General features: G+C 48.0%; 1 protein-coding gene across 6 annotated transcripts in view; it reads left to right on the top strand.

Moving 5' to 3' along the window:
* Positions 1-16,808, top strand: part of WDFY4 (WDFY family member 4) — a 299,923-nt gene that overhangs the window by 24,328 nt on the left and 258,787 nt on the right. For 4 of the 6 annotated variants that reach the window (XM_023648250.2, XM_023648246.2, XM_014733715.3 and 1 more), the window contains exons 2-4: positions 4,852-5,102; positions 14,703-14,817; positions 15,731-15,837. In XM_023648250.2, the coding sequence (XP_023504018.2) occupies positions 4,869-5,102; positions 14,703-14,817; positions 15,731-15,837 (456 nt within the window). In that variant the 5' untranslated portion in view covers positions 4,852-4,868. The remainder of the gene's footprint in view (positions 1-4,851; positions 5,103-14,702; positions 14,818-15,730; positions 15,838-16,808) is intronic. The other 2 variants (XM_070264996.1, XM_070264992.1) reach the window with 1 other exon arrangement.

Genomic DNA, 16,808 nt, shown 5'->3' with positions numbered 1-16,808 from the left:
GAAACTGGGCTCTGTGTCACATGCCCCTAGCCTGACCCAAACTGGGAAACAGCTCGCCAGCAAAGGGGGACCTTGTCCTCTTTTGGAGACCCTGGGACCCCCTGCAGCCTCTGCTTCTTGGTCTTACCAAGGCCACATTTCCCTCCCCCCTCCCCCCAAAAAAAACTTCCACCCTCTAAGAAACCTTTCTAGGGTGGCGAGCTTTCCCTGTGTTACCAGCAAAGCAGGTCGCCAAGCCCCTCTCTTCACCCTGGGCCTCATCGGAGCTCAGCCTCTGGTGGGCATTGCTGTTCACAGACACAGGGTGGAGTCTGCTTTGGCCACCGATGGACAATGGGACCCCGGGGCAGGTGACTTCTCTGTTCCCAGCCTCGGTACCATTTTTGGAAAAGCCAACGATTTTGACATCGTTGGATGGTGGGAAGATGAAGGGAAGTGGTACAGGGGGACGCCCCCCGATGCTAACACTGATGGGTGTTGAGCACTGACTTCCTCCGAACGGTACCCAATGAGGGGCCCTGTTATTGCCCCATTTTACATGGAGGACACTGAGGCGGGGATGAGTTTCATCACTTAGTCTACGATCATTAGATTCAAACCGGAGCAGACTGACTCCAGAGTCTGTGCTTGTGGCCACAACACTACGTGTACAAGAGCCGAAGCCACGGAAGCTCAGGCCTGGAAGTGGCCGGGGTCGAACTTGTTGATTCTTGTGATAAATGCCCTCAGCTCGAATTCTCATAGCAGGAAGTCAGTGAGGTGGGGTCTGGCAACTACAAGGTCAGATCCTGTCTTTGTTTAAAATTTTGACATTTTGTTTATCACGGATTTTGGGGGTCATTTGTTTTGATTTTTAAAAATATTGCATTCAGATGTCATTCACCTTGGCTGCTGCAATTTATGGCGCCCCCTTCAATCTTGTGCCTGAGGTAAATGCCTCACTTGCCTCACCCCAACGCCAGCCCTGACCTGGACCCCCAGGGACCCTCACCCTCAACTTGTCCCTTTTCACTCTGGATAAGGAGCAGCCGGTCATTACAAAGGGCGCTTTGGATAATGAAGGGGGCTAGAATGATTTAAGGCTGCTTCCTTCTTCCTTCCTTTTACAACAAAACCCCACCAGGCCTAGGGGGAGGGGCAGACTCACAGGAGGGGGCGGCCACAGCTTGACGTTTGAGTCAGCCTCCACAGGGTTTCACAGATCCCCATTTGCTAGAAATTCTTGTTTCTCAAAAATCGCTGTCTATTCAAGGGAACTCGAGCCAAGCGTTTCACTGCAATAAACATGGCTTCTTAACTGCACAGGCGTTCTGAGGCGGTCAGCTCTGAGCTCTCCCCTGGATGTCCGGCCACTTCCCCAGCGCCCCGTTTCCCCATTCTGACCGGATGCTCCCTTCATCTTCTCACCTCCTTATGCTGCCAATGTGGCGGGTCGACAGGGCTTCAGACACGTTTTATTGAATGAATTGGTTAGTGGTGCCTGCAGGCATGGCCACAAGATGCCTTTTAGAAGATGGAGACAACACTTAGCTTGGCGCTCCGTGCTGGCCTTGGGGCTGGCTCTGTTGGCGATGGGCATGGCGGTTGACTGGATGTCGTGACTTTCAGAGTCTGGGGGGAAATCCAAATAGAAATCTTGGAGTGAGAAAAAAGAACTCGTTTAGAAGAGGGTCTGGGCAATAGAGAGAGATTCAGGTGCCATCAGCATAAAGGTTAATTCATCCCCTTGTTCAGTAGCATTTCATTGAGCCTCTGCTCTGTGCCAAATCCTGATATAGGCGCGATGGCCTTCCTGCACCGAGCTGACGTGCAGCGGCTTCGTGGCTCTGAGGGGCAATTACAGCCATGGGCAGTAGCTGAGACCTCCTGCAGGGGACTCAAGGAGTCAGATGCGTCTGACCCCAGAAAGCCACCGCAGGGACCCCTGAAGGAGACAGAGCAACAGATACAGAAAGATGCTCAGCTCCTCACATTACCACCAGAGACGCAGCGACAAACAACGGCGATGCTTTGGTTTTTTACCTCTCAAATCGGCAAGAATAAAAAAAAAGGATAACTAAGGAAGGGTAAACTCTTGTACACTCTTGGTTGGAGAACGGTACATTGATAAGGTGTTTTGGGAGACGGTGTTTGGAAATATGTGTCAAGAACCTGAAAAACTTACCTATCTTTAGATCCATCTATTTTCTCTTAGGAATTTAAGAATGTATTACAATCTGTTATTTTAATCACGAATATGTAGAAAAGCTTGGACACAGGCCTGTAATTACAGTATTGTTTATTGTAGCGAATAATCGGAAACCACTGAAATGCCTAAGTGTAGAAGATTGCTTAAACAAATGAGCAACATAGCTCCATAGTCACCAAACACCACTAAAAATGAAGACACAGAGGATCTTTGACGACGTGGAGAATATTCATGATACGTTTTTGTGGCAGAAAAGGAAGTTATGAACTAATTCCTGAGAAAAATGGACCGAGAGAAGATAGTGGTGATTTTTAAAACCAACAGGGGATCAGTTTCTAGAATGAGCTCTGGCCAAGCAACAGGTAAAAGACAGGAAAGGAAAAATAAGCAAAGGCGGTGAACAGTCAGTTGGTGGAAGAGGAAATCCAGAAGGCTAAGATGCATGTAGAGATGCTCAGACTCATCAGCAAGCTAGGGAAACAAAAATTGAAATGACAATGAGGGGTCACTTTTCTTCGCTTGGATTGGCAAACATTGGAAATGTGGGGGTTGCCAGGTGGGGGTGGCGATGAGATGTAGGGGAGCCTGGGGGCAGCACCGTCTGGCCCCAGCCTTCTGGAGGTATCTGAGCTGGTGGTACTTAGTTGAATTGAGCAGCATATGCCCTTGACTCAGCACTCCTGCGCCTGTGTTCACACCCAGAGCCAGTCACATGCAGCCCCACGAGGGACCCGCGTGGGAATGTCCAGGACGGGACCGACGGCGGAACGGGAAGTCATGGGCAATCTAGCTGTCCGTCACTGCGGAGCAAACAGTCAGATAGGCACGTGATGCCCACTTTGTAACCCAGGGCAGCAGTTCGAGGAAATGAAGTTGACAAACACAGAGCCACGTGGTTAGGTCTGAGGGCATGATGTTGAGCACAAAAGTAAGTACAGAAAAGATGCAGAAAATCATTCGAAGAACTTCATATGCGTGCGTTCAGACACCAGGCACCTGTGCCGTGTGTTATAAGGATGCCTGCTATCAAGCATGAGGGGTGGGTGGGGTGGGGAAGAAAGGAGTGGGAGTGGGGAACGGAAGGCTGAGAAATAAATGAATAAACCATCAAAGCTGGAATGCAGCCTGGTCCAGGTCAGGGAAGAGACTGTGCGGGGACTGAGCAACGTGAGGCACCCTACCCCCTGTCCCAGAGGGCCAAGCTCAAAAAGGAAACCCAACCCCACCACGCCCTGGCCAGCCAACCAACAAAAACAAAAGTATAAATAAAAAGTTTGCTTCAACAAGATTATGAGTGTGTTTTTATGAAACCGTATATTCACGGATAAAAGCTGGAATATGAACAGTTATTTTTCTGGGTTATGAGCAAGCTGGATATTCTTCCCGATAATTTGTTCCTGCTCAGTTTTCAACACTGAACTTACATGGCTTTTGTAATCAGAAAACAGTTTCTGAAAATGAAGCCTGAGAGTAATAAGGCTGTGTGAGAGAGGAAGGGCCAGGGCCTCAAGGAGTCATGTGTGTAAAGGGTGGGAAGGTTTCAAAGAGAGATGGTCCATCTGCTGTGTGATCTTCAGCTATCTCCCATTCTAGCCTGCAAGGGGGGGTGCATTTGGGCTAAAAATAAAGCATGATGCACCCCCCGCCCCCCTAGCTGCTGTATGCCAGAGCAAAACACCTGTGGATCCACGTCTGTGTGTCTGTCTGCCCGGTTGCTACCCTGTGATTGGTGATTGTTGGTGGCTGGACAGGTTCCGGGATGGTCTCCTGCAAGGTGACATTGTGGTTGAGGAGGGCATCCTGCAGGGACCCTGGACATTCTGGTCCCTACTTGGAGTTTCCTGCATTCTTCACAGACAAACAATAAACAAACGTTTGTTGTGCTGCGAGTCAGTCATGAGTCATCTGAAGAGGATGACAATTGGAAAGTCAAAGATACAAATAAAGGGACCTTCTCGTTACCTATCTGGCAGATGAGTCTTTGGCATTTTCATCGTGTAAGTTCTTTTCCTTATACCTACTGACGCGAGGACCCTGGCTCACACAAATTGCTCCCGTGTGCGCTAGCAGAGGAGCTCTTTTAAGTTAGCATGGGGTCATCTTGAGCCAAATGACATCCTCTAAAAATATTGAGTGTGAACCAAATAACGCTGAGAATGAAGAATCTATATCCTTTTAGACTCATGCGGGAGAAGGAAGTTACAACTGAAGATGCAGAATTACATGCCTCTACAAATATTGGTGAGATGTTTACACGTCTATTTACCCAGCCTTTTAAAAGAGAGGCAGCATCAGATAATAAAAAAAAATGGCTTTGGTGTTATAGGTTTGATTTCAACTGAACGTCCAGCTGCCCGTGTGCCTCGGCCCCGTCAGTTTCCTGACTAACACAGAGAAAATAGGATGCCCATCTCTCTCGTGTGACCATCTGTGTAAAGAGCCCAGCACAGTGGTTGGCACAAATTAGGCTGTCAATATGAGTCACATCTAAATTGGAATCTCTTTTCAAAAAAGGCTTCTCTATTTTAGTAGGTTTCAGATTCTTAGAGGAACCCTCTTCAGTAGGAACTGGCTGAGTGAGTACAGTACCTTGACCCACAGCCGGCTTCATCGAGAAGTGCTGTGAGAGAACTTTCCATTTTTGTTTTTTGTTCTGAATTCAGATCTGCTTTGCTACGGCATGGAGGCGGAAGATGTTTCAACGGCTGAAGACAGAGCTGAGGATCCAGGTTCCAACAATGAAGGACGGCCCGATGGTGCTCAGCCTGACTACCCCCATGGAGGGCAGCCCCCCGGCCCCACTGCTCTCTGGGAGATGCTAGAAAGGAAGTTTCTGGAATATCAGCAGTTGCCTCACAGGAGCCCAGGTGAACGTCACAAGGGCCTGTTGAGTCTTCTCCCGCTGTTCCTAAAGGTCAGTATTTTCGTTTTTGAAACTGTAAGAAGATGAGACAGTGTTCTGGGAACACTGCTGGGATGATCAGAAGCTGAAGTTGGCGGTTTTAATATCATCACCGGTGGTCTCTGATGGGTTCTTAGAGGGAGTGTTATGCTGTTCAATAAAGATGGCAAGACTCACCTCCAGGATGACGAAGGGCCTGGAAAGGATGGATGGTTGGCTCTTGAGCAATATGGTCTCTTTAGTTAAAAAACTTATATTGTTCAACCTCAATCCCAGCTGGGAAGCCAGAGAGGAGACCAGCTCCTTAGGGAGCCAGGAAAGGAAGATGCATCCTGAGACGTGAGTCGCAGGGTTGGCTGGTAACCTCAAACGCCACTCACTCCAAAGGGAGGACCTGGGGCAGCCAGAACATCAGCTTGTGCCAAGGATGTAAATCGAGGTACGATCAGTGGGGAGCACCAGAGCAGTGTTCTCTCCTCGGTCACAGGCACACGAGAGAAGCCCAGCCTGTCCACCGGGCCAGCACTCTGGTTAGTGGCAACTGGTGACAGTTCGGTACAAGGGATTTCCTTTGTTGTCTTGGAACAAAGCTTCTGCCAGTGAGGTCTGCTTTATAGTTGGATGTATTGAAGCCTAGTTGTACAGTTGGAAATGCATCTTTTTATGAGCTCTTAGTTTTGCTTGATTATTGATTTTGGGTTATTATTTAAAAAAAAACCATTTACCTACATTCAAAGCACAGAGAATATGAGAAACTTTTTACATTTTAAAGTAGAGTAGGACAGATGGTGGCTTCGGCAGGTTTTTATAGGGGAGCCCCTTTGTTAATATATTTCATCTAACTTATTAACCGGAAATATTTAAAGATTTCCAAAGATGACTCAGAATCTTCTTGGGATCATATCTGTAGGAGGCAATGAGTACTCAGGTATGTCTTTCTGTAAAAAATTGCCAAGAAGCTTACTGCCCATTGATTCACTATTTTCTCACATGTTTTGGACTTGAATGGACCCATCCATTCCCTTTCACAGACTGGATGACTGGGGCTTAGATGCTGGAAAAGAAGAACTGGGCTTGGAGCCATGGCTCAGATTTCTCTTCCTAGTCTCTCTGCTCTGACAGGCCCAGCTTCTGAGAGGAAGCTGGGTCTCACTCGGGCCCCAGGTCAACTTTGTCTTATGGAAGGAAACACATGCGCAGCCCCTGCCACCCCCCACCCCACCCCCCCCAAAATTCACTGGGACTGTGTCTGGGCTCAGGCATTGCTGGGCGGCTGGTCCTGGGTTGTTTCTTTCCCACCCGCCTGGGCAGCTCTGGCAGGGCTGAAAGGAGGCCTAGGTCCTTCTTCAGATGGTTGGTTTGAGGGGTCATGCAAGTGTTGTACGCGTCTTTATTAAACTCCTACACTCTGTTCTAGGGCCTTGGGCTTTGAGAGCAAAGAAGACAGATAGAGGTTTTACCTTCCTGGAGAGTCCAGTTGTGAGCAGATGATTTTGAATAGCACCCGGCATGTGATTTCTTTGGCTTCCAGGGGTTGTAAACAAATTAGTGGAAAATGGAAAGTTTTCATGCAAAATAAGATTTCTAGTTTCTCTTGAAAATTTTGGTAGATGTAATGCTGACCATTGGATGGAGATGGTTAGGGGCACCCCTTTTAGACACATTCTGGTCTTGGTCCCTCAGTTTACCGCCCCCCCCCCCCCCACTCCCTGTACCTTCCACCCACCCCACCTAACTCATATAAAATGTTAACTGACCCTGGAGGTGATGGAGCCTGTGAACGCACGGAGAGCAAACAGGTCTTATAAAAATTGAACCTCAGTGTTGGTCCATGTTTCCGCAACCCTCTCCTGGTGATTGGAGGCAAAATGGCCCTATTGTTGAACACACAGCTTTTCGAGTCAGACAGAGCAAGTCCTGGCTCCCTTGCCTGTCAGCTGTGCATCCTTGAGCAAGTTAGTCAATATCGCTGAACCTCAGTTCACTCATCTGTGAACTGGAATCAATACCCCTTTGCGGAGACTGTGAGGGCGAGAGAAGATGAGGATTGCGAAGTCCACAGCACACGGAAGGCAGATCTGGTCCCCGGTCCCTTTCCCCCAGCCTCCAGGGTACTAACTGCACGTGCGTAGTCTGAGATCCTGTGGCCAAGACTCTCCCAAACTGCTGACACAATCTGCTATGTTTTGGGTCCCCGGGGCCCACCTCTGATGAAACTTGTGGAGGCAGAATGTTACGTGCTTTTTATCACTTTCTGAAAATATATATTCTTTCATTAAGTCCAACCGGTCTACAAACCTGTTGTTTCTATTAAGTTCTGACTAGTAAAACCCCGAGAGAGCCAGCCCCCAGGCTCCTTAATTAAGAGTTGGGATGGAAAGGAACATGGGGAGGGTGGGTATTTTTCCTTTGAGTGTAATGTAGTTAAAATCTGAGCTGTCGATGAAGACCGAAAACATCCATTGGAATACGGGTCCTTGTGTAAGAAATCAAGCTTGTAACCACTCTGTTCTGAATTTTGTAACCATAAAACAGTATTCTTCAAGGTCATCTATAAAGAACCCTCCTGGAAACATCAGGACTTAGAAAGTTATGCCATCTCCTGTGGAATGTGGTCATTGACATCAGAGCCTTATGCATATGCTGCTTGTTATGGAAACCATGCCCCCATTGGGCTCTGAGACAACTGAGTGCATCTAAGAGTCATGGACCACTTTCTGTGGTAGAACCCAACTCTCTATACCTGGCTCTTTTCACTTTAGACCCAAGGAAAATTAAGATGATCTGGAACATTCTTTGTTCTAAGACAATGCACACAAGAGATTTTGAATTGTCACCTCTCCTTGGAAAGGGCTATGTCCCTGGATTGTGGGATCTAGCCTAACTGGCCCAGACTCTTTATCAGTCGGAGCCAGCATGGAAGGGGTGGTCCACGTATAGATAGGGCTTGGGTGCAGGTTGATAGCAGTGTGTGCCCTGCCTCAGTGTCCATCACCTTCCTCGACCTTGTGAGTCTTGAGATTTGACAACAGGTGTTGTCTTGTGTAGCAGACTCCCTCAGAGCTGCTCCTTTGGCATCTCCTTCCTAAAGAACTTCCCTCTAGCCTCTTTGGCTTTCTCACATATCCGACTCCTCAAACCCACAGCAGAGGATGAACTGTTCCCTCATCCCCGTCATTGCTTAATCATAAATCTGCATTAACTGTTAGGCAGGTACAAAGATGGGCTTGGTTGGTTCTGTAGTAAATTCCAGACCCATTGCCTGCTGAATTGAGGGAAAACTGCAGAGTTGTTAAGGAGTGAACCCACTCAACATTTTGGCTTCCGTCTTGGCAATGGGGAAGAGCTTCATGGAGTCTCAGGGTGTTGGACCCCCAATAGGGGGCTGCCTGCCCTGAGGGGATGAGTCAGAAACGAAGTTCTCCTGCAAAACTGCAGGCTCTCCTCTTCCCCCAGGGGCCATCAGTCCTCTTCACAGGTCCAGAAGGAGTTCTTAGCCAGCGCCTGGGCCACTTTCACTGATGATGGCTAGTACTATTCACCAAGCTCTAACTAACTAAACCAGGCATTCTGTTTGGTGTTTACCACCCCTCATAATAACCCTGTGAAGTGGGTGCTATTTTTATCCCAGCTTTAGAAATGAGGAAAGAGAGGTTTAGAGATGTTGCATAACTTGGCCAAGGCCGTCCAGTTGTCACTGGGGAGCAGAACTTAACCCAAGCAGTCGGCCCCAGGCCTGTTGTTAACCACTGGGCTCCCCAGGCAGTGTTGGCCTTTGTAGAACAGAGCACCTCTGGTTTCTTTCCCTATCCCGTGACTCACTGGACAATGGCTTTGCCTGGCTGGTACCTACATTCCCCTTGGGTACAGAGGCATGTCACCCCCGACACATGTGATGTTTGGATCGCTGACTCCATGGTGTTGCAGACAAGGTTGAGGTTTCATTGCATCACACAGGAAGCAGCACAGAGCTAATGACTTCTCCGTGTGCAGAGTGGAGTTTTCAGGAAGGATTCAGTTGACTGTTGTTCTTTTCCTGCCAAGAGCCTTGGGCCTTGGTACTTCTGGAACCCGTCCTGTCACAGGATCTCACACCAAGAGCGGAAGCCATTCTCCCAGCAAGCATGGGTAGTTCCCGCTCAGTTTGCTTTGGCAGAAACGGAACCACTTCAGGTGCTCACAGCTCACAGAGATATGAGACAAGAGCAGACATGGGACAGCTTGAGACATAGACGTAGTTGTTGAAGATTGTTCTTAGAATGCGTGCTTTGAGAGAAAGCAGGCAATGAGCTAGGGAATCCCCAAAGATTAGTGTAAAATTCCTCACTGTCTGGGATAGACAACCTGGGGTGGCGGGCAGCATGAGAAAAAAAGGAGGATCTGTGGATGTGACAGATTAGAGATGCTGTGAATGGGTTCGCACTGACCTCTTTGAGATGGGCATCTATGTCCCCCCACCCCCACCTCGAATCTGGATGGCTTGGCTGATAGAATAGGGCAGAAGTGACATTTCTAGGTCCAGGGCCTCCAGAGACTTGCAGTTTCTTCTTCGTGTCACTTGGGATACTCACGTTTAGAACCCTGCTGCGATGTCGTGAGGAGGCCCAAGCAGCCCTGAGTAAAAGCCTGTGTGCAATGGAAACGAAGCCCCTGAGTGTGCAAATGCGCTTGCTACTGACAGCAGCAAAGCTGCCCGCATGTGAGTGCACCAGCTTGCAGGTGGAGCCCTCAGATCCCCTGTTAGCTGCCCCAGCCGACGGACGTGGAGAAAAGCTGGCCCTGCTGAGCCCTGTCCCAGTTGCAGATCCATGAGAGAAATAAACGACTGCTGTCATTTGAAGCCACTCAATTTTGCAGTGGTTTGTAATAGAGTGATAGATAACCAGAACGGCGGGCAAAACGGTGAGGAATCCATTCATTCCGAGTGTGGAGGGATTGGAACGAACACTTATTGGTTGTTCTTGGAGATGAGTGTGCTTTTTGTGTGTGTGTGCTTGCACATGCATGTGTATGCACATGTGCATGTGCACAGGTGTGCACAGATCCTCTTAGGCTAACTGCCCTGCCAGTGGTGCAGAGTTTACGCCATTGAGTGTGGTCAATCTTTCTCATAAAAACCAAGCGTGGACTCAACTGACGGTAGAAGAGAGACACATAACATTAAATATAATAACAAGGATCACCAACAATTATTTCCAAGTGTGGTGTCTGTCCAGAGGACATGGTGAGAATAAACACCCTCCCTTGCCATCCCTGACTCTGCCCCACCTTGGAGTGGGACCTGCAACATGGTTTATTCCCATCTTGGGGAAACAAGATTTTTGTTGTTTTAGCGCATCATTTTTTTTTTAAGTTACAAAGAAAAGAATCAACTGTGTCACACTAGCAGGGGAAACTCATAGTCTCTGAAACATTTTGAGCTCACTTAAAGACCAAACCAGCAAACTCTGTAGCAATGGAGAAATTGTAATATTACAGTCATACCTGAAAACCAGCCGGATTCTCTTTGTCATGCAAGAGCTGGGGTTTCCTCTCATCTTTTCAAGAGTTTTTGCCCTTTCTTATTTTCCTTGGGAGACCAGAGCATCATTTTCTTTCTCTCTTCTTCATGTGAGGGGCAGCACCAGGCACGATAGTGCCGCTTGGATAATGTGAGTAAATAAAAGTTTTTTAAAATATTGAGCAATATCCTCCCAGCATGCAAGTCCCAGTTTGGGAAAAAATTAGGTCCTTTTGGAAGCTGCCTTAACTCTTTGGGGTCTCCATGGTACCATTAAGTAAATGATTGCCTCTGTGCGTCAAACAGCACCCTGGTGGCCTGGAAGAGTGAAGGCGGCCTGCAGAAGTGCCCACTGTGGTCCCAGGAAGGAGGCTGAGCCTTGGGAGAATCTGGCTGAGGGTACAATTACCGTTCAACTCGCAGCGGCCCAATTTGCTTTATTGTAGAGTGCCTCTTGGAGTCCCACTGCTCGAAGACGATCTGGATGCTTCTGAGTCAACTGCCTTCAAATTGCTCTTTGAGGGGTTTGCCGGCGCAGGGGAGAGGCACAGGAATTTGTTAGGCAGACATCATAGCAGAGCTCTCTGTCCTGGGGACGGAAGTCATCTTACTGCGGAAATTCCCAGCCAAGAGGACTGACTTTTTCTTTCCAGGGATTAAAGTTTCCAGGCGATAGCTGGTTTCCAGGTGGTAGCCATAAATTTCTTAGATGTGCACATGCTACGTGGGTATGTTTGTGTATGCACGAAATCATCCAGCTTTTCGATCTGTTGCTTAACTGGTGCTCTGGGCTTACCCTCTGGCTGAGCCTCAGTTTCTGTAAAGTGGGAATAGGAATAATACTACCCATCTCCGAGGGGTGTTGTGAGGATCAGTGTAAACAACGCACAGAAGTGCTTGGCCCAGAGTTTGGCACGAGACCAGCGCAAAATACATTTGGCCGTCATTCTGCATTTTGTGGGTTTCATAACCACGTGTTCACTCATCAAACATTTGTTGAAGGTCTACTTTCTGCAATGGTTTTTAACATTCCTCCAGCATTTTGGTAGTTTTTGAAAGCTCTGATGTGCTGCTTTTTTATTTACAAAGGAAAAGGGCAATTGGGGCAGAAAATAAAACAAATATTTCAGATACGTACAAAGTTTTGCTCAAAACAAAATAAATACCTGAGTACTCACCACCCATATAAAAGAAATAAAACATGCAGATAAACCAAAGCCACCTGTGTACACATTCAAGAATTCTTTCTCCTTCTGTCCTCTGCCAGTGGTAACCCCGGTCCCAGAGTATCATTCCCAGTGTGGGAATATCTATATATCTATATGCCATATATATATGTACATAGAGAGAGAGAGAGAGAGAGAGAGAGATTACTTATGGGGATATATTTTTTACATATATAACGTATACCCATCAGTAACATTATTGCATAATTTATGTATAGTCTCACAGTTTTTAGATATACTGTAATACACTTTTGCAACTTGCTTTTTCCACTCAACACTCTATTTCTGGGGTTTATGGACAGTGATACATGTTGCTCTGTTTCTTTTTCAGTTCTATATAGTATCTTATTATACAAATATGCCACAAATTATTCATTCATTGTCCTATTGATGAACAGGAAGTTTTTTTCCACTTCTTCACACTTGCAAACGATGCTGCGTAAATATTTCTTCTTCGCGTCTCCTGGCGCACGTGTGCCAGCGTTTCTCTAAGGAAGGAGTGGAAGTGCTGGGTTGCAGGATGTGTGCCTCTTGGACTTTATTGGTTTGGGGTAAATTCTTCTTCAAGGAGGTTCTTCCAAGTTCTACTCCCTCAGTAGATGTGGGCGTTTCTGGGTCCCTCACTTTCTCCCACATTTGGCATTGTTAGGCTTACTATTTTTACCTCCCTGAAAAGTATAAGCTATCTCATTGTGGCTTTAATTTGCATTTTCCTGATTATTAGTAATTTGTTATTGATTTTATCTTTTATGAATTACCTGCTGTTTCATTTGCCTGTGTTTTAAAAATCAGGCTGTCTTTTTCTTACTAATTTGTAGGAGTCTGGGTACGGTTCTTTTGTCAGTTATATGCTTAGCCAATATTTTCTCCCAATCTGTGCCTTGCCTCGTCATTTCGTATATCGCATCTTTTAATATAGAGAAGATTTTTAAAGGTTTTTACTTTTTAACAAACATAGTATCTATAATAAGGAAACAAATGGAAATGATTTCCTCTTGGAATTTGATGCCTTTCTCACCTTTTCCAGAAGGAGGATCTCAGCTTAAGAAAACTCAGTCAGGTCTTTGGTCAGAAATATAATTGCACGTGGATGATGAGTGGGGGTGAGTGGATGGCAGTCCAGCAAAATTGCATGTCATAGAGGAAAAACCAGTTGCCAGGAATGTGCACAGCAGCCGACCTCCCTGGTGGGAACCCGGGATGCAGAACTGCCTGGGACTCAAGTCCCGGGGGAAGGGTTGTCACCCCACTCTGACTGTTGGTCTAGAGAAAGCTCTCCTCCTTGCGGCATAGTAAACTCAGCCTGTGACAACGCAGCGAAACAAAGGGAAGGACTCCAGTGTGAAGCAGACCTGTGAACAGGGCTACTCCAGAAACCAGGAGGAGACTCTGGAAAGGGTCTGGCAGCCCGAGCAGAATTTTTAAAGTCATGACTTCTATCAAATAATATCCTAAACAATAAAGAAAACAAGGCTGAGGAAAAAGATGACCAGATAGGATAGAAATAGAGAAGGGACATCTAAGAAAGAATTTTAAGGAAATTAAAAAAGAAATAGAAGATTAAAAACAATAATGACTGGGGGCCAGCCTGGTGGCGTAGTGGTTAAGTGTGCACGTTCCACTTCTCGGTGGTCCGGGTTCGCCGGTTCAGATCCCGGGTGCGGACATGGCACCGCTTGGCAAAAGCCACGCTGTGGTAGGCGTCCCACAGATAAAGCAGAGGAAGATGGGCACGGATGTGAGCTCAGGGCCAGTCTTCCTCAGCAGAAAGAAGAGGATTGGCAGTAGTTAGCTCAGGGCTAATCTTCCTCAAAAAAAAAAAAAAAAAAAAAGCCCAATAATGACTGGACCAGGGAAGACTTTCCTAAGCCTGGAACTAAGGCTGGAAAACAAAGGAATAGATTGAGAAATTTCATTTCATATGAGTTTCAGATTTCTGTACAGCAAAACCAAACAATACCAAATTAAAAGATAAAATGACAAATACAAAAAAAAATTGCAATAGTGTTACAGACAAAGGTTAACTTTTTTTATATATAAAAAGCTTTTTAAAATAAATAAAAAATAATGAAAACCCTCATAGAATAATAGGCTAAGAACAAAAATAGGCAATTCAAGAAGCATGAGGAGTGTTCCTCCACTCTAGTAGTCTAAAGACCGTAATCAAGATGCGATATTTTTTCTCCTATAAAGTTTTCCATTTAAGATGAAAAAGCATGACAAAGCCTAATGCTGGCCTGGCTGCAGAGAGACCAACCCTCTGCCGTGAGCCCCTGAGGCTAATCTGGTGAAACTTTTCCGTAGAATGAGTTAGTAACCTGAACCAAAGCACTAAAAAAAACAAAGGCACACCCTTTTAACTTGCAATCCCACTTTTTAGAATTAATTGGAAGGAAATAATGGCCTGACAAAAGGACGGTATCTGCATAAGATGTGGGAGGTGAGTAAGAGGAGAAGCAGTGAGACACAGCAACTGGTGGGGCGGGAAGGCGAAGGAGAGGGAGGGCTGCAGAATCACTTTTGGGATTTCCCAGAAGGCGACTGGTGCTTGCTGGGCCGTTCACCGAGACAAGGTGCAGCCGGTCTGGGGAAGGCAATGGATTCCGTTCCGTGTGTTTGACGTTGCAGGAGCACGAGTTCAGGGGAGATGTCCAGGGGCCAGTTGGATGCGTGGGCCTGGAGCTCAGCAGGAAGTTGACGAATTCGGAGGCATTGGGGTAGGGGTGCGGTGGGAGCTGTGAGGCAGGTCGTTCCGTGTCCTTTGGGATGCACCGGGAATGCGAGTGGACTCTCTGGTCTGGGCCGGCAAGGACAGAGGAAGGGGATGCTCACTCCTTGCTCTGTAGCTTTGGCACCTCTGATGGAATCCTGTTGGTTGCGCTCCAGGCCTGGGAACACTCCGTGGGCATCATCTGCTTTCCTAGTCTCCAAAGGCTGGCAGAAGATGTTTCCAACCAGTTTGCCCAAGAAATACAGGAGGCGCTTGTGGGAAAGCCTGCAGGTAAGAGAAGAGGGTCTTAGAGGACAGTTTACGGGGAGTAAAACAGCTCTGTGGACCCCTCCCAGGGCTCCTGCTCAGCCCCTCTCTGCTTTCTAGTGGAGTTAGAATAATGCCTTCCAGGGAACCCAGTTCCACCACTGTTCCCTTGGGAACAAAGGGAAAGGCTAGCAGAGGAGGGAAAGGGGAGCTGGGGCTCTGCTGCTCCCAGGAGGGACACACACGCACAGAAACAAACACACAGACCCTCCCCATATGAATATATATACAAACACACAGACGCATACACCTCACACCCAAACATACATGCACACACATGCCTACCCCCGCCCCCCACACACAGGACCAGGGTCTCTGGGAGGGCGCACTAGCATAAAAGGTACACCTGAGTGTTCAATGGAGAGCTTGATCCAGAAAGACAGAGTAAGACAGAGGCCAAGGCCAAGCATGTTTTCTGCTGTGGGCATTCTTCCGCTCCTGGAGCTGGCCCGAATTTCGTGGTGCCTATGGGGCTGAGGGGCGGGAGGGAGTTCCAGTGGGAGGAAGAGCTTGAGCTCTTGGTGTAGGTTGCAGGATAAGGGGCTGTGTGATACAGGAAGGGGGGTGAAGACTCTGGATTGTGGAAGTCCAGTAGCTGAGGAGCTCGTTCTTATTATTTGGTAATAGGGAGCCATTGATGGTTGTTGAACAGGGATAGTAGCATAAGAAAGGCTATCCTCCAAGGAGATTAACGTGGAAGAGTGTGAAATGTTTGCTACAGATTCAGGTGGCATTGTGGGGGAGGCAGGAGGCAGAAGTCTCCTAAAGATGTTAAGGTGCATCTCATGGAGAGACAAGCCCAAGTAGGGGGAGCTGGGGGAACAGATCACCGAATGGCCCTCTGGTGACACTTTCTGCCATTCCTCACTGTTGCCAGAGCAAGCACGAGTGGCAGCTGGGCAGTTGCTGCGTTGGAAGGGGGATGCGGATCAGGATGGCTACCTGCTCCTGAAGTCGGTGTACGTGCTCACAGGGACCGACTCGGTAAGTTCCAAACCCCGTCAGCCCCGGCCAGGTGCTCCTCATCTGTGCCCACAGGGAGGTCCCAGCACAGGGTGGTGGCACGTCTCAAGAGTGTCTTTCTTTCTATGAAACTGATTTCTCGTTTTCCTCTGCTGATGCCCCTCTGAAATAGAACCTGGACTTTAGAGTCTGAATTTCAGGCTGGAATCCTGCCTTTTCACTTGATGGGCTGTATGTAACCGTGGGCAAATCGTTTCGCCTCTCTGTGACTCTTTGTGTTGCTAATTTTAGAACTGGGGATCTAACGCTTTAGTTTTAGGGTTAGTGTGGGGATTAACAACAGCTCATGTGTGTGGACTACTTCCTGTGCGTCAGGGCGGTGCTGGCTGCATCCCACGCACTGGGTCAATTAATCCTCCCCAAACCCCGAGAGTCAGATTACGGTGGTGCACCGTTAGTGATGAGAAATCAGGCTCACCCACGCGGTGTAACTGCAGTCTGTCTGACCCCAGAGCCCGCGCTCTGAGCCGCTGCTCTCCATCACCTCCTGTCAAACTCATACTGAAGGAGCCACGCCCGTGGGCACCTGTCCCCTGTCTGTCCAGAGACGACGCTCGAGAGAGCCCAGCTCCTCCTTCTTCCCTTCCCACCCCTGCCCCATCCAGGTTGCAGTCATGTCCTCCCACTGTGAAGCTGGGGACCTGGTACTTTCTCTCTGAGTGGTTAGCTGATGGCTGGTGTCCTCTCAGGCAGGAACAGTCCCCAGCCGCTGTCGCCATTAGCAGAAATGGCCGGAGCCCCTGTGCAGGGCAGGCCCAGAGACGCATTCGTCTAGCGAGAGGGCCCACTGTGTGCCAGGTCTGGCGCTCAGCAGTGGGAGTACCAGGGGACCAGATGGAGGCGACTGCCGCCCTGAGTCTCACGGTGAACACAGACATCAGACAGGCATTTGGTTTGGAGGTGCGTGAGGAGAACAGCACGCACTTGATAAC

Source organism: Equus caballus, chromosome 1, assembly GCF_041296265.1.
Source record: "Equus caballus isolate H_3958 breed thoroughbred chromosome 1, TB-T2T, whole genome shotgun sequence".
Taxonomy (NCBI): Eukaryota; Metazoa; Chordata; class Mammalia; order Perissodactyla; family Equidae; genus Equus; species Equus caballus.
The sequence above is the reverse complement of the archived record's forward strand: the minus strand, read 5'-3'. Positions and strand labels throughout refer to the sequence as shown.